Here is a 22617-nt window from a genome sequence, read left to right as displayed (position 1 = left end):
AAATTTCTCTCTGAACGCATTTCTGGAAGCAAAAGATAACCCATTCTAACCCATCTCTTCTAATAGACTCTGTGACCTAAACAATCATATTATTATTAAGAAGCGCGCATGTTTCATCATCATCATCATCATTTCAGCCATAGGACGTCCACTGCTGAACATAGGCCTCCCCCAATGACTTCCACATCGCACGTTTACATTAAAAGTATTTTTGCTAGATGAATCATTGCCATTAAATCAATCGTCTTAATCAAAACTATGGTTCAATCCCATTCCATGAATCTCGCGCCGAAATTTTACATAACTCGATATTAATGTGACATACTCCATTCTACTCCAGTGATGAAATATTATATTTAACAAACATTTTAATGATTGCCAATTAGCTAGCTAGCTTTTGAATGTAAATTGTTTGAACCGGTTTCTTGAATCAGTTCTCAATTTTAATGTTACCCTAAAAATGTCAATTACGCTAAAAGGAGTCAGCGTGCAGACTGTGTGTAACGTAATAAGTTGGCCGTGACTGGTTGAACTGGGGCAAGCCTCTCAGTTTCTGATCTTTAGGCACAAAACGTGAATTAGGCATAAAAGTTAACGAGCACCCTGGTATGGTCTCGTCGTTTTCGGTTTATTAATAAAACATCGCTATTAACAGTAAAAAATGGGGTCTAATGCTTACAATAAGTGCCTACATATTTTCCAAATAATCAAAAATACTTACGCCATTAAAATACACATAAAATATCTTTAGTGCGATGTACGAGTACAATGTATTATTATGATAATTATAATGTGTGGAAAAACACTTAACATTTTCACTTCCACCTTACTAATTTTTCGTTTTTTAACCACGCGACCTCTGCACACATACTCTGTGCCTCGCTACACGAAGCTCGAGAAGATAGCCTTGCGCAAGCGCAGCCTACGCGTAAACAGGAAAACGGCGCATGCTTTTCGCGCTCACCTCTGCCTCCGCCTAAACGGACGCGTTTGTAATGTAAATATTTACATCTTTGCGTCCAAATTTGGAAACCATTCAGGTTTTGTTATTTTAATTACTGACAATTACTTTGCTTTTGATTTAGAGCCTTTTATATCAGATATGTAAAAGATTGCAATGCTGTTTTGCATAGCTTTTAGTCTTAATTTTATTGATCTAAATACAAAATTAAATGAGTTTAATAACAGCACCAAAATAACGCAAATCGAGGTCGCAATTCATTTGTCAGTGCACACCAAAAACACATATGACAGTGTTGCATAAATTGCCTGCGTGTGGCAAGCGTTGCGAGAGCTTCCGCGCCCACTGCGCCCGCGCCGGTTGCCAAACGCTTCCGCTTCTTTACCGGTTCTCGCGCAACTTTGACAATTATGTCACCTCACTACCCGTGATCGGGTTACAATGTGTCACTTGTTAATTAACCCCATTTTTAAGCCTTTTACTCGCAATCATTTATCTACTTGTCAGTTGTCTGTAACCTGCATCTAACTAAGTGACAGATACATTTTTAACCGTAACAATATCTGATCTATGATTTGTCGGTCATTCTGTTAGACTCATGATGTTCTTTGTGCAAATAATAACGTCTCTCACTCAACAAAACGCTTAACATAGTTTGAAGCTGGCGTCATATTGATCAGTTACCCAACGAGTTTAGATCACTCGACATAACAACCAATAACAAATTGCACCCGTTTCATTTTGCAATTTCAATGCAAAGTTCACTACCAGAAGGCCGTGAACGCAGCTGTGGCGCCGAACTTCCTTCGGACACTAATTATGAAATGTTTTAAAGTCTTGAAGTGTATTATCAACCAATCTGATACGTCTAATGACATCCCTGAAACGTTTCCATGCGACATTCAAACTAATAATACCTAACGCAAACAGGCGAGTGCGCGCACACATACCAGAATGCAGTTCTCGCCTAGACAATCTAGGTTTTACTATCGTAGTGCGCGGGCGACGCGCGGGCGCGGGGATCCAGGTCAAGGGAGCCGCGATGCACTGCGCGGGAAATCTCACTTTCGCGCGCTGCAACCGACATCGACATGGGCGACCGATAGCGACGCCGAGCCGCTTCCTTTTCGGCGACACTTGCAATTTTCCGATCCTCTTTTGTCTTTTGAACATGCATTTCTATTTTTGGCGTGCTATTCCTCCCGACTGTCATTTGTTACTGTCGAGCACCCGTTAGCGCCAAGAAATTATTCAGAATTGCCGATCTTCATTTGTTTCATTTTTTTTTTCAGTGTTCTTTTTTCGTTCCGCACAAAAAACAATGCCAGTGTCGCAACAAGCGTACACGTGTACCTACATAATAATTTGACGAAACAAACAAATACGACCCAAAATCCTTGTCCCTATTTCTTATTTCCTACGTCGAGTGTCGTACGTAATCGAGATAGTGTTTATCTGTCCGTAGTGGCATCTTATCAGTTGAATTAATGCAACAGTCGAATATACCTACGATAAACAAGTCAGTGATTATTTATTTATAAACTGACATGATTTTGATAATTCAGTGTGAGCACTAAAATGTGGACGTGATAAAAAGTTACACAACCACTTGAATTTGCTATTCATTCCTTAAAAATGTACATTGTTTTCGTATTTCCTGGTATATATTTCAGTAACTACCTAAACACTACGCTTCCTGAAACGAAACATGTCAAACATAATGCCCAAACCATAACACCATAAATTTGCCTGTAGTATCCACTTAAAACAATATTTGTTACAAAAATTCTACCCACTAAAATCAACAGTTAATAATTAACTTTTTAAAAAAATAAAACCGACTTCAAATGCGTGAACACAAAAAAAAAACTAAAAATTAAAAATATTGCGTATAAAAAAGTTCATCCCCAATTTTCCACCCTTGGGGGTGAAATATTTTCTTCAAATTCGCATGAAACCACCCTTTTGATAATACCTATTCAACAAAAAAATAATCGTTCAAATTGATTTATAATCGGCGGAGATATTGCGTCTAAAAAAGTTCATCCCCAATTTTCCACCCTTGGGGGTTGTTTTTTCTATTATTAAATTTAAATGGGACCACCCTTGAGGTATTACCTATACGCCGAAAAAAGATTTGTTCAAATCGGTTCATAATTGGCGGAGTTATCGCGTAACAAACATAGAAAAAAAAAAAAAAAAAACATACGGGTCGAATTGAGAACCTCCTCCTTTTTTGAAGTCGGTTGAAAAACAACAGCGGATCAAGTCTGCGACTTTCAGTTGTTTTTATTTACACACAAAACTCAGACAAAATAGTCATAAGGTCGACCATATTTAGACTACATTCAATTGTTTTCATCAAAGGCGAGATGTCAAAAATCACGTAAAGCGGCGTATACACCCTCGGCCGTGAGCGAACGTCACCGAGGCTGCACGCGCAAGGTTGCCGCGGCCCCAAGCAACCGGGTTTCGGGACATGACTAATAGACAAAGACTTACGAAACCGTCTCGATCGTGATCACCGTCTGATTGTAAACACTAAGCTGTTTACATGTTAAATGACGCGGCCGATTCGCATTATCTTTTCAGTTACCACACTCACATTGGTGTAACTTGCGGCTATGTGTACTCTGCTTAGGTATTAGTTTTTCTTTTTTGGAAAATGTTTTTTTTTTGTTTTGCTTATCTTTGACTATAGCCACGGGAGAATTATTTACATTATACTACTCGTACCTATACCTAATACATATTTTTTCTTCTAGTCGTTTCTAATTCTTAAAAAACTTAATCACAGAAAAATTGTGTTTAAATATCTTGTATTTTTCCGTTTCCTTGTTTGCCAGATTAAGACGTCAATGCAGTTTTTGTTGCTTTTATTATGGTATAAAAAAAGGGTCAATGCCTGCAAAAGTTTCGAAATCACATGGCTTTATCAATAAACATATTGATTGTAGGTAGGTGTCATGTTATTAAAGTGCATAAATACAACAGTTACTCTTATAAGACTACAAATGATAAAATCGAGGATCTCAGCTGAAGAATTACGTTGTTGATAATGCATGTAAGCAGTACCTAATGCATGTAGCTGTAGCGAGATTATATTTGAACTATTTGTCTTCCCAAATAAATGAAAAAAAAAAACTATGGTGTGCTCAAATAAAGTTAACCCAAAAGCTCTTAAACTTTTGGTAATCGTTGCCCATATCGATTTATATTTATGTAACAGTTGTCTGTATTGTTCTCCGTATTGCATATCCTTCGCTCATATTTACACACTACGCCGCATGCAAGCAAGTCGTTACGTTGTCATAACGCGCCGCACAACAGCGCACAACGCATAGTAACCTGCGTAGGAAACGCCAGCGCTTGCGCATCTCGCCCTTCGCGCCTGACCCAGATTCACGCACACAGACGCCTGTGGAGAGTTCGAGATATCAGCACTGCATGCTGCACTGCATCTTTTGCACATGTTATATTACCCACGACACATTTTCATGAATATGGAACTGATAAACCTGTAAAACCTAAAGCTCAAAAACCGTTTTGAACTTTAAAAAATATTTCAGTACTTACCCGGTAAAAGCTCATTTACATACATGCATATGTATTATGGAGTCAATCTTGTTCTCAGCTGACCTACATAATTATCCCGAAGCGCGGACGAGGAAAATTATATTTGTGCTTTTTAACGCATACAGAAATTAATCCACTTTAAACATCTTTGATACCAAACTATATTATTATCGTATCTTTTAAGCTACTTAAGATTCCCACAGCCTCCACTGATTCGGGGAAAATTCGCGGGTCGTTCCGCGATGAGTCACGCGTCACACTACGCAAGCGCACGCGCATTTGCATGCGTTACCGCATAATGCCATTCGGCTGCAACGCGGTCACTATAGTACTACTTTTGAAACAAAACGACAAAAAGTCAAAGCTATTTATAACTTCTTCTTTTTTCTGTTTATAGCTTCGCTTTGTCTCTTGCCAGTGCCAAGAAAATAATACTCAACTCCTTATTTAAATTGTATTTGACGTTAAATAACGAGAACTGATGAATAATTTCTTCTGGCCAATGTTATTATTATCCGTTGTTATTTTATTTAATTAGATTATTAATAAGGCTTGTTGTGTAAATCACAAAACCATCTTAAACACTATTTAATACAGTTATTAATTACTTACAAATAAATTCAAATTACAGATAATCGCTTATAGAAATAGCAACGGACAATACTGATTACAAGGAATGGTTTGCGTCATTTATCAACTGGTTTCCTGTTTCAATTAACGATAGGAATTAATATCAAGTGCACTTAAAACTATTTAAAAGTAGTAAAAATGAATTGATTTCCCGTAGGCTGTATAAAACACTGCCCTTGTCCGGAAAAAACAAAAAGTCATTAAAAGCGCGGGACACCGTCAATGGCAAAGGAATAAAAAAATGAGTTCCTTAGATGGACAATAAAGTGTTTAGCCATGATAGAGGTTATGCTGTTTACTTACCTGAAAGCATCTGGAATTTATTGTGGGCCAAAGCATGGAAACTTAGCGTGTATGAGGCGGCCTGCATTACGTGCCATTAAGTCCGTCAGATAAACGTGTTATCACCGTAATCGCGACGGTTTCCATTTCGCGGCGCGGCGACTTTCTTTCGTTTCCCGCGCGCGGGGAAAGTGCCCGCGCTTTTCCGACGCCATCTTGGATTTGCAGCTCTGTGCGTAGACGCCGGTTATGACTTATTAATTTTAATATATGGGTAACCTATTTTATAACTTGTTTTGAGTCAATATGAACTGTAAATAAAAATGATATTTAAATTAGTGTATCTACCTTTATAATGATAGCTTTTCGTAAAAGTACCTACCAAAAATATAGAAAAGTTTGCACATTTATGGAGTTAAAAATAAGAATTGCTTCACTTATTAAAAGATCGCAATGGGCAATGTCGTCAATGGATTATATTAAAGCCAATCATGTATGCGCGTGCCATCGCGACCTGCGCGCGCGCCGCAGCCCAATGAGATGATCGAGTAGGTATGTACTGCCGGATGGGAGATAACTTATCTATATCGTTTTATGCTTTTTTTTATTATCGCAAGTAATCCGCATTCTAATACAGTAATCATGACAGAATATTCTGCAAGACAAAGACAATAATTAGGTACATACAATAGTCGCATAGCCGTCTCTAGCTTCCTTCATTCGCAAGGCTAGGCTATCGGTTTGTTTGTATTCTTGGGCCAGTTTTTAGGCAATACACTCGATTTCCTTTGCCAGTTTTTTCATTACGTTTCAATTTATGTAGCCACTTTTACTGCCTTTGTCTTAATAAATGCGTTTTCAACGTAATCACGCCGCACTTTACGGCCGGTTCATTTTTACGATAATTTGAGTTATAACAGCCGCCAATTCATCTTCTAGCGAGCGGTGCGCTATTTCGGTACTGCGGAAACGTACGTCAGTCGTAACTCTTCACGAAATATTTTTACATACGAGACTGAAAGACCTGAAAAATACAAAACAATGGACTTTTAACCTCAACGAATTTGGCAACGAAACAAATACTTAACTTTCTCTGAAAATAAAATAACGCTAATCGACTCCTCAATCACACATAGACCACCGGCCAGCGGTGATCGCTAGGTATTTGCGTCCAGCTTAACTTGACCTCTAGTTCCTGAGGATCTGTCCACAAGCAAGGACCTCTCGCTGGTCGCCGGTTGAAATAGCAATCGCTTCCCGGATGTTACATTGACGTCAAGTATCTCTGCGGAGATTTGCCGAAACGCCGTCAATCTGAAATTGACTTTATTATTAAAGACACTAAGTTCAAACCCGTGTAAGTTGGTTAGTTATCAACCAGCTACTTTACCTAATATAGTTGATAATTTGGTTGTGCCGACCGCCCGCTAACTCAATATGGAGCGTCCTGGTACTCGAATCTAATTACTAGGCATTCAATATTGCCTGGCGTGCTTAGGTATTACCTCATATTTTCTACCTTGTTCCAAGTTAAACTAGTAAAACTTCCAAGGGCCTTCGTAAATTTCATAAAATATCGCAACTTCTTGTAAATAGGTAGTACCTACACGGGTAAAGAAACATTGTATGTGTGAAGTTTGAACTTAATCAAATAAGAAATATTTCTAATATGTTTCATGAACAACTCTTTTAACTACGGCCATCCATCATACTTCAGCCGCTCTCAGAGCTGCTTACCTTTTCGTTACAATCTCTACATTACCCGAGTGGACCACAAACCCAAAGCCAAAAATATCGCCAAGAACTCCGCATATTTCCGACAAGTTTTCCTCAAAACATATCACGTTATGATATAGTTAGACAAGTAAAATTGATATCGATTGTATCGAGTACGCGCCTTTGGTATTTGAGTAGATTTTGCGACATTAATTAATAACACTCGTCAATTTACTAAGGAACACTATTAGTAATAATAAACTGTTTATGCTTGTTGTAAAGGAGTTAATATTACCTAACACTTAGAAAAGAAATTAAATACCTTTTTTGCACTACTCAGTTCCAATGTCAAACGTTAGAGCCGTCAAAACAATACGTTATCGATTTAAACGCAACATCGCCGATAGCCATTCCGATACAAAGTATCGGATGACCAAGGGGAATCGCTACATTTAAATCGCACAGTACACGGCACGCGCTCCTCGCCGGGCGTGACGTCACAACCTTTTGATTTTATTATGCCATTGATTCGACCTCCTTTGTCGGCCTTCCGGGTTCAGACTATTTCGAATTTGAATACTTAATTCTACCTGTGAATCTGGACTGTTGTATTGTGAACCCTATTGTGATGTATTAGGTTACAAAATAATAATGAACCTGTGACTCGTAAAATGAAAGATATTTTATACATTACTGCGAGAAACTAACCACATTTTAAAAATAACAATGATTAAAATACGCTACGCATTGTGGAGTGCAACAAAAATACTTCGCGTGTATTAACGCAAAATTTGTCGTACAAAATACCCACAAATCGGCTGAAAAACACTTAAAAAATACTTTTGAAAATACAACCGAAATTAAACCGTCTCCTCGCGTGGCCATTAAATAAGCTGTCATTTAGAACACGGCTGCAGCATCATAAAGTGTGACTTTCAGTTCAAAGGAGACTAAAAATCGCAAATCCCGGCTTTTTAATTATTTCCTCTCGGTTATATAAAGACTGTTTTCAACTGACATGTCTTTGTGTGGCAAAAATAGATTTAAGCTGCGGTTACACTAAGGACGGCTCTGGATTCTAAGACTGGCTGATCGAACAGCGGTCAGGCATTCGGCTCAGCGACGTTTTTAATCTATCGTTTTTGTTTTTTAAATTGTATAACTGCAAGGGGCAACTCTACATGGGTGTTTTGACCAGTATTAATATAAGCACGTATAGTGTATCCATATCATTATAAATAATTATAATCATTTTGGTGCCAAATCTTGTAAGTGAAAAACGCCAAAGTTAATCTACCTTTTAATTTGACTTGTGCAGTAAATGGAAACAAATGCTGGCGTGCCGTGACATGCCAAATGTCAGAATTTAATTAGATTAGGCGGAATTTGAAACCTAATTTCACTGAAAACAGTTTTACTGTACTGAAAATAACCGCGTAAAATTTCATGATGCCAGACAATAACCCTTTTAAAACCTAAAAACCGCTTAGTTAGTAGTAATGAAAAACTATGAATAAGCGTTTAAATGTCTACTCATCAATCAAATTAATCAATTCCTATTTATTGTTATGATTAATGGGATTTCGCAATCGCTTAACAAAAAACCGAGGTTTGATAAATAACGATTAACATATTAATTGACAAGTTATTATCAATCTCGCAAACATTTATTATGTGTTTCGCAAAACGTGTTATAAATACATTGAAATAGAAGTATTTGAAGAAGCAACTACGCACACTCGCGCGTATAATGTCAGCATAGCAAACATGAAAGTATAGTTTGCACAGATGCTTCCTTCAGACGTTAAAAAATGTGCAGTTAGACCCAAGGTTTGACCTTACGTGGAATAATTTTCTTTCGTAATAAGTATAGATAGAAACTCTTCCTTGCACACCATACAAAATTGACAAAAAACAAATGGACTCAGCCTTGTCGCCATTCTCTAAAATTTATTTTTAACTTCACTAAACGCAACAAACAAATTAATGATTATTGATTCTAAACAAAGATATAAGATATTTTCTCTTATATGAAAATATCCTATATCTCTGTTTGAAGCATGATAAAAGAACTCTATAAAAGCTACACAAAAAATATGCACACATAGCTTATTCATAACCTCGGCAAAATTAGAGGTCAACAACACCAGGTCTTCAGCCAAAATGGCGGCTCTAACGTACCTCAACATCATGTATTCAGCACGAAATACGGCTGCAACAGGAACAGGGGGGCGTGCATTCACCTGCCCCCGAGGGTGGCCCCCGTGGGGTGGCCCCCGCATAACTTATGCAAGTTAATATTTCAGCGCACGAAAGTAAGAGTAGGGGATTACAGCTTCATGCAAAGAACAGCGGGTACTCGTAATTAGTGTGGTTAATTCGAATTAATACCTTTGTGGGGTTGTTGGTGCATCCCTTTGTGCATATGTGTGATGAGACTTTTGGGTGTATATGCTTTGTATATTTAGATTTAGCTTGGCAATTAAAGTTATTTCTCTGTATATCCGAAGCTATTCGAACACCTCTTTCATGTGATTGGATTGTTGTATCCTATCGTAACAAAATTAGCTTTCTATTCATAAAAAGACGATATGAATTAATTTTCCTTAAACGAGACCCTTCAAACATCAAAGTAGATTGAATAACACCGAGCGTAACAACACAAAAGAAAGTCAACTTGCCGAAAATAAATTAAACTATCGTCTAGTATTTGATCATGAATGGAGCTACTTACCTGAAGCGAAGCCATCTGACTGCCTTATTAAATTCGTAACAATCTGCCGCAAGCCTCACAAAGGTAAAAATATCACTATCTATTTCTGTTTACAGATGTAATTTATTCCTTATTGTGTCAGTAAGTCTAGGTCGTAACACGTTCCATATCCAGCTGATTATCGACCAGCCCAGCCTGGAGCCCTTTGTCTAGGAAGTGGCATTGTGTGGACGACCTGGATTTAAGTTATTGATCACCGCCCGTTAAACGAGCTCGAATATTACATCACATGCGTACTAAACCACGCCGTGTCTGTGTATTGTTGAAGCTTTATATCAAGTTCCCACCGATTTAGTTTATATTCATTGGCCATTGAGACTTAGACACATTAAGGCTCATTACATTCTAATTTATTATCCATTATCCGTTTCAATAGCAACTTACTTACTATAAAATAGTTGCAGTTTAGTTCGCGAATTCACCTTTATCGGAGACCTTTAAACTTGGTAACATTACTAAAATCACTGAAGCTCCATTCTCTAAACCAATTAAAAGTTATACAAAGGAAGGATTAAAAACGTTTAAATCCCTCATATAACTACTACCTACATCCGTTGTAGTACGTGCACTACTAAAGCTACGAAGCAGCTAATACATGTAGTATAACATACTAGTTAGTTTGTGTAGTCTGCACTGCGCTACCTGGGCTGCCTCGATTGGGAACAACATCCTCATATTTTGTAAAAACTAACAAATAAACACGAACAGACGTCATACGGGTGGGAAACAAACATTCATGCATACGATGTACCTACTGTGTAGTGTGCATATGTAGTCTATACAGGGTGGCGCTGAAACTGAAAGTGCTCACGAGCATAGCTTTTCTAGACGTGCTCTATTGCTGTTGTGGTTTTCTTTTACTATCGTATGTAACATTTCTGATCATTTAATTAAATTGATCATTCTGGTTGGAAACATAACATAATTGTGTGTTCACGTATTGTGTTTGATAACTCTTTCTCGAATAGCAATATGACTTATCTCTTCTGAAATGAACGGAACGAAAGAAACGTAAAGAACGTAATGTTGAGGATAAATAATCGGCCTTTTCTATTCTGACTGAAATTTTTTAATCATGATAGAGGCAAAAAATTCGAGCTTATTCCGACTTCAAATTCAGCATTTTTTTTTAATTTATTTATTGAAAGAGATACACCAACGACATATAACTTTTTTTTTTTGTTAAAAATATCACCAGCAAAATTCTAATACCTACCCAGTCAGCTATTCTGCCCACCCTGTATTTTTCCAATGTGGGTAGGTACCTGTGCATGCTCAATGTACAAGTCAGCGACCCCTGAAATGGAATACGGTTGCCGTCTTCCTAGGTCGTCCTGAATAATGCAGCATTGCATCCCGGGGGCGGTGGGGTAATAAACTGGATGCAGAGGAAACCCGCGCATCCCGTTTAATAACATTTTCACTTGCTGCTGGAAAGTAAAAGGAAAACTTTTTAGAAATGGAGATTTCAAAATGGCGGCGCTCTGTCTAAGGGTATGCTGTTATGCAAAACTGTTAAAGTAAATTAGATGTTGTACAGAATCTTCTTGTGGAAATTACATCATGTAATATGTTTACGTTATTCAGTTTGTTTCATGTTTTGTTAAGCTTTTTACTCATCATATTGAATGTTTTCTGATGATTGTTGTAACATGCTTATGATGAAAGAAGCTATTTAATTTTTTAATTGAATGGTGTTTTGTTTTACTCTGTCTTAACTTTCGTTAGCCAAAGAGCTTTAAAATACTCGATAATATCCATCGAATCGATATACATCGATAACAATTCCCATAAACTTGGCCAGCACTACGGTGCGATGGTAATCCACTAATCCGGGCTTCCTCGCCGATACAGTGTTGTTTACAAATGCGTCTGTCTAATTTGTTTTCCACTAGCTTTCGTTCAATGAAAGCGGATTTGCTTGTAGTCTGAAAAAGTGGTTAGATTTGTTTCAAAGCGACCATTTTTTACTGAACATAAAGTTACAAACAAAAGTTTAAAATCACAAACGTCTAAAATTAGAACGATGACGCTATTGGCGTAACCTGTTAAATGCGCGACCAAAAGCCATTGTACTAAATAAATTCAAAGCAACCAAAGGCGAGGAAAGCCTAATCTCTGTTTGATATCAGACAAATTATTCAGCGCAAGCATCATAAGTCAACAAAGCGTTATTGCGTCGTTAAGCCCACCATTTTCAGTTCACACTCCGTGGAACGGAACGTGGCATGCACGTTATCGCGTGCGACGGACCACATTTGCATGGCGGAGGCACATGTTGCCGTAAAGAGTTCACATTCCGTCTAGACACTTCGACCTGAAAAGCGAAAGGGAAATCCCTCCGTCCCTGTCTCTGCGCCAAACATGCGCAGTCCGCCGGGGGGCCAACAGGTGGGCCCCGCTCCCGGGGGGCGCGGGCCCAAGGTCGGCGCACGGAAACGTCTGGGATGTATCAAGATTGTACATTATACATTATCGATCTAACGGCGATTCCCATGCTTCAGGGGTCACGACAGCGTTACTCATTGCCTGCTTGCTGGCTGAAAATTAAAAATGGGTGGTCTCACACAACTTTACAAAAACCGTTGCAGCAGACCCATTACCCAGTGCTAAAAACCGCAACATTAAGTTATTTCATAAATTTTTAGGTCATAATTTTCTAATCAGGGCCTTTATAACTTATTGACAAATTCTGATACATACAATTTTATTAACAACTGTTATAATGTAACGCGGAAGTGCCCACGAACATAACAAATTCAGACACCATCTGTGCAAACTCCATAAGCCACTGCAAATACACATTTTTCGCGATACTGTAGCAGTTAGCGACTACCGGCCGAGCAGGCATTTCACAAGGCTTTGATGATCCGTATTCGCAACAGTCAGTACATGCACGTTGTTAAACTAGGTTTTGTGCGAAAACATTGCCTAAAATAAATTAACTGACCAAATTGAAGTTTACAACCTCAATGAAAAAAACTTCACCTGTTATGTAAAAAAAAATTTCGAACTTCATTTTAAGTTGTTGCACAATCCACTCTGACATAGCCAATGCTATTTTTTGTTTCCTCAAGTCAATAACGCTTCGCATTGACGCATACATTTTGCACAACCAAATTTTTCTATAAACGTCATAACAACGGTTACAACTGTTAGGCAATTCACATTTGCAATTCAATTTATCAACCACGTTCATCAGCCGAAAAGACAACCCGAGCACTTAAGAATATTATACTTTCCTTAATAATAAGCCGGCACAAAGACAATCGCGGACACTGGGGGATTCAATTGTACATTTTCCTGCGTAGAAAACTGATCTAAAGGCTTTTATTTAACCCATTGACCCAGCGGGCGTTCGTGGAAAATTACTGTGTATAGTTTTAAAAGTTGTTTTTAGCATATTCTCGATTTCTTTATTGTAAATATACCTTCCAGACGCTATTAACTTACAGTAAAAATAGCTAACCTCTCAGAATTATGTTTTCAATGAACAAGACCAGTGTTTTAGTATAAATCGCCTAAAATAGGTACCTTACATCACTTGGTCACCACAAAACCAGTCTCGACCGCAATGGAGACAAAGAATATGGATTACTTATAAAAAGGAACAACAAGTATGACATACTTAGTGAAAATATTTACGCGTGATGTTAGAATACCTACTTTAGTTGACCTAAACCGTCAGAATACGTTATTGTACCTATTATTGTAGTTATTAAGTCTTTTGTTGATTTGGTGCTGAGTAAATTCATAACTTTAAAATATGACACTGTTTTCCACCATGACGTCACTGATAAAAGGTTTTATAATGTGTGTAGCAAATGGAAAGTCTTTTAGCATAGTTAGTTAGGCACACTGTAAGGTCAGTCAATGCCAATATTGTCATACTTTAAAAACATCAAGGACTCTATTGGTTATAGGCATTATTTTTAAACTGAATTCTACTACTCTTAGGTAACACTAATTACTTCAACTTTCCTTTTTTACCTAAAAATTAAACACACGTAGGTATTACACTATGACCGGTCGGCTTTAACTCGGCGTTAAATTATCACGCACGAGCTTCGTAACATCGTTCGATTAATCTCTACCTTCTCATCCTAAACTATAATAGAGGTACATAACTTCGCCAAATCTCCATTAATCTGTATTGATATTTTGATTATTTCTATCCATATAATGTAGAGACGGGAGAAAAAGTTGTGGTATAATCTCACCAGTATTAGTGTGTGACGTATAGACTCTGCTTGCCTAGCTCGAACTTAACATGAGTATCTTGTAAATGGCATTTCATATAACAAACAGAAAGCTGACAAAGGTAACCAAGATTCTTCCGCCATTTTTTCTGAGCAGCAGCCACCATATTTTGTCTCGAAGTGGTGGTAGGGCAAGCTATATTTGGGACGTGTATCGTGCGTGTCCTCAGTGCTTGTTATGCGTGTGCTAATAGACGTTACTTGTTGCAGTGGACGCCGGCGAGGCAGCCGGCCTGAGGCTTGGAGCGCGCGGCTCGCTGGGGCAGGCGCTGCTACACGGGCTCCTGGCACCGGCGCCGCCCGCCCGCCACCACCTCTACACGCCCTCCAATAATACCGGTCAGTCTACCTTATTTAGCACCTACAAAATTGTCATCATCATCATCATCTCAGCCATAGGACGTCCACTGCTGAACATAGGCCTCAATGCTTTCCATGTTGCCCGGTTGGTAACGGCCTGCGTCCAGCGCCTTCCTGCTAATGATGTCGTCGGTCCACCTTGTGGGTGGACGTCCCACGCTGCGTTTTCCGGTACGCGGCCTCCACTCTAGAAAGTCGCTGACATAGCCCGACGGATTAGCAAGCTGAAGTGGCAATGGGCAGGGCACATAGTACGCAGGACTGACGGCCGATGGGGCAACAAAATTATCAAAAGATACCCCTTAAAAACGAAAGAATAGCCATCATCTGGGCATTTTCGCTTTATTATACTAGTAGATTCTTAAAGCCCCACGTTCCGAGTGAAATATCTTCTGATGGCAAGCTTACTCGTATACTCATATCATCATAAATCGCACCCTTCAGGTGAAATTGTGGTTTGATTACCATTCAACCAATTAAATGAAAAAAAAGCTAGAGCTGAAACACTGCATCTACTAATAAACTTTCCTTGGGGTAAATCTTTTATAAACGGAGTTAAAGTTACAGTTACTTTGTTTGAGCATTTTCAGCCAGACAGTATAAAAAAAAATCACGATCGGAAGCCCTAGTTCCAACTCTACACGTTTCATGTGAATTTCATCATAAGCAAAAAGTTCAATTCACAAAAGCTCTCTCAACCCCCGGCTATTCGAATACAGATAACTCGTACATTCGCAATAAAACGGTAATTATTTCATTAATATTCAGATAACCCGTAACGCTGGGCGTTTTTCGTCAGAAATTCGTAATATGTTCTTTGTCCGTGTCCCAACCTTCAACAATCTAGGGGCTCGTATTCGATCAAAACGGATATTAGACTTAGGCTGCGCGCACACAGCGATCCCTAATGCGGTGTAAGGCTGTAAATCAGCCACAAGGACTCTCTACTACAGCTTAAGCAACCTTGTCGCAACTGCACAAAGGCTTAGCTGAAATTAAGAAAACCAATGTGACCCTCAGTGTATAGAGTTAGTAATGGTAACACAACGCCTTAAAATTTTATTGATCAAGAGAAATTACAGTCGTTTTCATATGAAACTTGCCAAAGACTTCCTCGGACAACTTGTGATCGCACAAAGCCGCTAATATAGACCCAGCCTAAGTACCCCAGTACTAAAGCGACAGGGAAAGCGAGGGTCGTGTAATTTCCGCTTCGGAAAGGGCTGGTACACACGATCCCTGCAGATCGCGCCATCTATACACTCCACTCCGGATGCTGATTTGTGAGCGGTAGTATGGGTAACAGAGTTGATTAACTCCAGTATCTATTCGATTTTGATTGAATTGTAATCAAGGTTTACAGCTATTGGTTTATTACTCGACTAGCTATCCGCCTCGGCTTGACACGGGTGCTAAGTATATACATATAAACATTAGTCTTGAATCACTCTATTAAAAAAAACCGCATCAAAATCCATTGCGTAGTTTTTAAGATCTATACATACAAAGCATATAAAGTCGCTTTCCGCTGTCAGGGACTTTGTTTTATAATAAGTAGTGATAATGTGATAAATTTTCTAAAAAGGTTACGTCACATTTAGTTTTTTGTTTCTCGTTTCAATGCGTTATTTTATTTCTCTTTATTATGAGCTGTTCTGTTGAATATGTCGCCTTAGGCAACAAGTCAAAAAATGTTTTCAACATTACCGAAAAAGCTAGCTCAAAATATTCCAACCCTTTACGTTACCAGGCACGTTTACACCCTACTTAATATCAAGTCGGGGCCTAATACATAAAGGGATCACAAGGTACCTATCTACATGTAACGTACTACTTGATTCGTAAATATTAAAGGTACCTGAGGTACATTTGTCTAGTGATGTGAGCGCGATTTTGACAATAAAAAATCTGGTACTTCTGTGAAATAAATTGCCATTGTAGAAATACCTGTTTATCAATATTAAAAGAGATGAATTTTATTCATTAACTAGTCACGTCTATTAAAATTTAAAATTTTGGACCAAATGGCACCCTTGTAAATGTAAAATGTAAGCAGGTAGATTCGCAGCAATACAAGTTATAAGTCCAGCAATCAACGTCTAAATATAGACTCAAATGATGCCCCAGAGACATAATTGATTTCGAAACATCTCAAACTCTGCTCAGCAAATACTTCTATCGATAGTCGGTACAACACTACCCTGGGACCTGCTCCTGTTGCTAACAGCCCGCCCGAGCCGCGAGCCTAGACTAAGCCTTACGTTCATATTTTATGCCCTAATCTAGCTTCTAGGAACTGTGCGAGTATATTCTACGTCTTATGAGGATCACTGCGGAACATTAAATTTTGTATTCGCCCTGTTCGTGATCTAGTCATTGGATCTAGTAACGTTACGTGTTTATGCCATTTTTATTACATAATCTGTTGACAAAGGAACTGACGGGTAGTTTGAGGGTTTTCAAAGCAATTATGTTCGAAAATGTACATAATTACAAAGTTCTTTTTCTATCAGCATAGAAAACAAAGTCGTCCATTCACACCCACTGCAGATCTATATCCGTTCTAGCCGTCATAACAAACTTATAGCCTTTGCGCGCCATGAAAAATTCATAACGAACAAAGAGGAAGTGGCAATCGATACGGCCAGCTGATCCGCCCAATGTCACGACCGCCGCCCGCCCGCCGCGCCGCCCGATCCACGCACACACGCGTATTGTATGGCTAAGCATATTTTTTGCAGGTTGATCTTGACCTCCATTTGGGAAGCGTGGCGAACAGTCTAGCTTTTTTGGATGTACCTTAGTCTGCGATGTAGTTTAGGTACTCTTTTGTTCTTAGGATTTGGGAAGGTAGTTTTTTACGTCAGTATAATGTCTCTTGAGAGAAAGTTAAAGTTGAGCGGAAAACTTTTTCCTTAGAAATTAACAAATGAAATACGTTTTGTATTTTAAAGTAAACCGGATGAAGCTAATCTGAGCTATTAAATTATTCGAATGTACGCCCATTGGATTTTGGAAGGAAAAGTCGCATGTTAAGCGGTCCTAAAATTATACTTAGTTTGCTGTGATTTGTGATTTTGTTTTTCGGGCATCTAACCTTGTAGAAAGGAAAATATGTATAGTATGTATATATATTTCTAGGAAACGCGTAAAAAGCTATAAAGCTTTTCAGTTCCGGTACTCGCGCTACGAAGCTTCTTTATGCCTAAGGGACCCGAGCGCCGATGTGTGTACTTTATTCAAGAACCGCGGAATATTATCATGATATACGTGACTGATTTGCCAATGTGTGCGTGTGTCGTGCAGACATTGTTGTAATACCTTCGCACACAGCAGAGCATTTTTCTTTGTAAACCCATTAATATTTTATTCATGGTAGGAAAGTGATTTATCACTGAAATCGGGAGGAGCCGTTATAGCGGCCATTAGGGACAATTAGGGTTAAATTAGATTTCAGAGTTATGTTTCACGCGAAATAAAATAGATTTAGTTTTGCTAATCCTTTTATAGGCTTTTATAGGCTCCTAGGCTTTGCCCGCGACTTCTTCTATATAGTTTGGTTTGCCACAGAAAATATTGTCGTTATTATTGATTATTTTTATTAATCCTGAGCTATCCTGACCCCTCTACGAGATGCCAGTTCCATATAAATCAGAAAATTGACGTCATTTTAAAATAAATACAAAAATGAAAGCGTACTATTTCATACGCCGGTCCTTATATGCCATATTTCTATTATTATTTGTCCCTACTTCTAACTTTCACTCAATGCCAACCCTTTGGTGATCGATGGCAGTTTGCGCAGATGGCCGATCGCACGGGCACGTTTGACCCAAAATGTGCAATTTCACTTCAAGTGTTAATAACCAACCCTCCAACGCGCGGGGGCGGATTATGCCACAGTTGCACAACCATAAATAATATTTATCGATGGGGTTACAACAATACAGAAAGGGTAATCATTACTTATTGTCCAGCACGATGTGACGTGAATAATTCGTCGTTGTCATGACAAGCTGAGGTAATATTTCTCTTCAGATCCGCTCAGTAATTATTAAATGTATCGACATTATTGTTTACTCGCACTTACAATGTAATTGTGGCATAATTATATGCGCTTATAAATCTGTAATGCAAATACTTTGTGCCGGACATTTATTTTTATGTTACAATTATTTTATAAGTAAGTAGGTATGTAGCATTTAGATAATTTATTTATTATGAATGCATTGTTGTATAATTCCAACTATTATTATTTAGCTTAACAGGTAAATCTCAAGTGGCATAATCAGAACTGTAAATACATTTAGTTTGAGATTTTAAGGCGAAACGAATAATAATTACTGAATACACAAAATTCGTGCACATTGCACAAAATGTGCATTTGTGCGGCGAATATCAAAGCTAACCCTTCGATCGTCACCGGGTCAGTGCGACCGGCGCAAACACCACATCCTAAGCAAACAATAAAGTTGACAGGCGCAGATGGTTGCGCGCGTTGCGCACATTTCACCAAATCCCTAAGTTTTTATGCAAAAATCGGTTGCGTTGCGTTGCACCTTGCGCTGCGAAATCGCCGCGTCATCCGTCACAATAGAAGCTAATCTCGACCGTGCATCTCGTTCTGATGCATACTTACATCTCTTTCTTCTTTTGAATTCGCCCGGACGGCTTTCCGGAGCTATTGACACTTTGAAATTAGAATGTCACGCGTGGGTGCACCACGCAACCCATTGTGGACGGCGTATTGTGCGCCCGTCGCAATCGGCAAATATTTTTAGGGTCAATTATTATCGAAATTTCGCAATGAAAATGTCCTCGAAACGACAATGCGGGCCCAAACCGCACATTATGTACCTCTTATGTAGCTAACGCTGACCAACGGCGCTCTAACCCACATAACGTCTGTCTAAGCAGAATTAACATCTTAAAGGAGATAAGTGACAAAGGAAGCGATATCAAGGGGCTCTCAAAAGATACAGCGAGATCTCGCTTTTGTGACCAAAGGGGTGGAACTTGAATGATGCGTCTTTGAAAATAATATGAGAACTTTGCCTTCATTGATGTTCAGAGTAATAAAAAATCCAATTAACATACTGTCGCAATGTAAACATCGAAGTTGGCTTGGATTATTAACTAAATGAAAGACAATCTAATCATGAGATCGTGAACATAAACGTTGGCTATTTAAGTCTTGACGTGCCCATTGCCGTATATCAATGGATTTTATGGTGCATTATTGTATTGCTAGGAAATTAACGAGCATCTAACAGACAGGCAATAACTTGGCGAAAGTTTACACGTGTTGGATGCCGCAGCCCTGAGGATGCTCTCATGCAAGGAGTTGCCAATTCCGAGAGTCCATTCGCGAGGATTATGGTCTAACGCCGTGCGCACAAAGGGCAGGACAGCGGTCAGTCCATAAAGATGCTCCGATTAAGGAAGGGTGCGTAACACCTTTGTCCCGCATTGTGATATTTTACTAATGGGACCGCATTCCGGGCTGACCGGTAGACCTGATCTGGGACCCTCTGGCGTGGTCATTATTTATAGTTAATTTATTATTATTTTGATACGCGGGATGAAAGGGTTGGCACAATGGCCGAATTCCGTGTTCCTATCCGTTGGTCAGCGGGCAGGCAGGGGTGCCAAACCGCTTTGTTTAAATTCGCCAGCTTGGGAATATGAATATGCAAACATATTTTTTACCAATGTTGCTACGCTCTACAGTAACTCTGTGAAAGTTCATGGACTTTGATTTAGTTTTTTGAGTTTGCGGAAAAATCTACAATAAACAGCTAAAAGTAACAAACTGGCATTTTTGTCCGAGATGTGATCATTCCATCTCAATACAAAATTATCAATGCGTGAAATTGTAACTGTAATCTAACTAATGGTATTGATACATTTATTTTTAAAAGTCTTATGAATTGACCATTTCTTGCGTTTCCGTTTTTAAATTATACAAAAAATACAATAACTCGATCTGTAAACTAGTATTTGCTACTGGCATTGATCGGCGTGTAACTAGACTCGCTTTAATGGTCAGCGCGGGGTCGCCGCCGCTTCCCGGTTCCCACCTTTGTGCCGCTGAAGGGTTGACAATGACACAATGAAGTGCGGACAGCGCATTATGGCGCGCCGGTCAAATGGTCACTTTAGACCAGTCATAGTTTCAAAGGACAAGGAAATGTATGAATAAACAGCTTTCTTTCTCACTAGGAGCTGTATGGACGACGTTGATTATATTATTTAAATACCGACCGTTATTCGTCAAACTTTTTTATTACGAGGGCCGGACATGAGAAAGTTTCGCTCGGACGCTATCAAAACAGTTTTTTATTAAAAGCGGTTATGTTAACTTTAAGGAACGAGAAAATTAAAGCACTTGACACAATTACTTCAAAATCTGCATTACAAATTAAAAATCACATTAGAATGCAAAAAACGCAACCCCAAATTGCCCTATGGCTTTTTGACGCGAAGACACCGAAATCTGCATAATCGTAAATTAATGCAAGAACTGTGCGTTTTTGCATGACAATCGCTCGCTGGTGCATTCTCATCAGCAGGCAGGTTGTGTACAAACAAGTGCATTTTGGGATTTGCCGTTTCTAACGGTATTTCTCATCTCGGCCTGAGAGACCGGGAGCGCTGCATTGTGTCCGGCGGGGGATTACCGCAAGTGCAGGGTTGATGCAAACAAATTATGCAACGACTGACCGTTGCAGTGGACAATGGGTGATGGTGATAAGTTTTTATGATCTTAACGGTTAAGTCCTCAGTACCCTTTCTCGCTAAATTAATAATGAGATAATGCTGGTATTGTCATTGTTACAGTCTTGATTGATGGATCTTAACTTTTTTTGAAAGCATCGTCTTGTTTCTATGTAAGTCGAATCTTATCTCACCTTCAGTAACTTTAGTTTTTAATTTTAATTGTTTCTCAAAAACCTGAAATTGTACCCAATCTACAAAATTTTACAGGATCGCTATTTAATCAATCTTGCCTAATCGCTACAGCTTCCTCCGGGAAGGAGTGTTACATAACGACCATCAATATATCCTCGCCGCAAACGGATCTGAAATAACCGCGCATAATTTTGAACGATTGATTAGTTAATGGCGGCACAAGCTATCCTCACTTCTACTTTACCTTCTTAGGTTCACGAACTAAATGAAATTAAGTTCGTAGAGAGCTTGTACAGCAAAAGACTTGACTCTATTTAGACTTACTCTAAATTCTAAATCTTTACTAAATCGGCTTCTATTCATAATACTAACGAATTATAATCACTAAGGCTGGGTTGCACCATCTTACTTTAACTTTGACAAACGTCAAAAATCTGTCAAACTTCATACAAAACACACCGGTTATCGTCATAGTTACTGTTAAAGTAAGGTGGTGCAACTCAGCCTAAAAGTCGCCAAATCAAGGTTTTATAAAATAATAATGCAGTGTATTTTACTATATTTCAAATTAAGTCGTCTAAGGCCACTAACGCTACACTAACGGTCTACATCAGAATCTCTATGGATGATTATGATACTGTATTGACCTTTAGAGCACTTTAACATTAGGGCGTTAGTAGCGCGACTGCAGCGCGGCAGCGGCGTTTTTGTAATCTGCTGTCACATAGTATGAAATTTTCGGCAGCGCGTCTGTCGCGCGTTTGTCGCGCTGCTAAATCGCCTAAATGTGAAAGCGCTCTTTCTATTCTCTTACAATAATGTTTATTAGTAAGTCTACCATCCCCGTTTAAACCCACCTCTCTTGCAGGTTCGCTGCCGCCGTCTCCGGCCGACAGCGGGGTCTCCGACGTGGAGTCGTCTTCCTCCGGCGCGGGCTCCGCCGAGGAGCTGAAGGCGCGCCTGCAGCCCCCGCCGCCCGCGCCCTTCCACGCGCCCTTCCTGCCCTTCTACCCCCACCACCAGATCGCCAGCACGCTGCAGCAGCATGCCGCCGCGCATCCTAGGCCACCTGGTGAGTTTTGATGCTTGATGTGTTGTTTTTTTAGGGAAAGGATCAAGAAGTTTTTACGCAATTCGCCGCAAAGGGG

The 22617-nt window shown here is 39.1% G+C and overlaps 1 protein-coding gene across 5 annotated transcripts in view; it reads left to right on the top strand.

Annotated features, from left to right (window-relative positions):
• LOC135079261 (ecdysone-induced protein 74EF) overlaps nt 1-22617 on the top strand; it is a 225613-nt gene that overhangs the window by 181447 nt on the left and 21549 nt on the right. For all 5 annotated transcript variants that reach the window (XM_063973898.1, XM_063973890.1, XM_063973875.1 and 2 more), the window contains 2 exons: nt 14408-14536; nt 22338-22541. In XM_063973898.1, the coding sequence (XP_063829968.1) occupies nt 14408-14536; nt 22338-22541 (333 nt within the window). The remainder of the gene's footprint in view (nt 1-14407; nt 14537-22337; nt 22542-22617) is intronic.

This window comes from Ostrinia nubilalis, chromosome 2 (genome assembly GCF_963855985.1).
Source record: "Ostrinia nubilalis chromosome 2, ilOstNubi1.1, whole genome shotgun sequence".
Taxonomy (NCBI): Eukaryota; Metazoa; Arthropoda; class Insecta; order Lepidoptera; family Crambidae; genus Ostrinia; species Ostrinia nubilalis.
The sequence above is the reverse complement of the archived record's forward strand: the minus strand, read 5'-3'. Positions and strand labels throughout refer to the sequence as shown.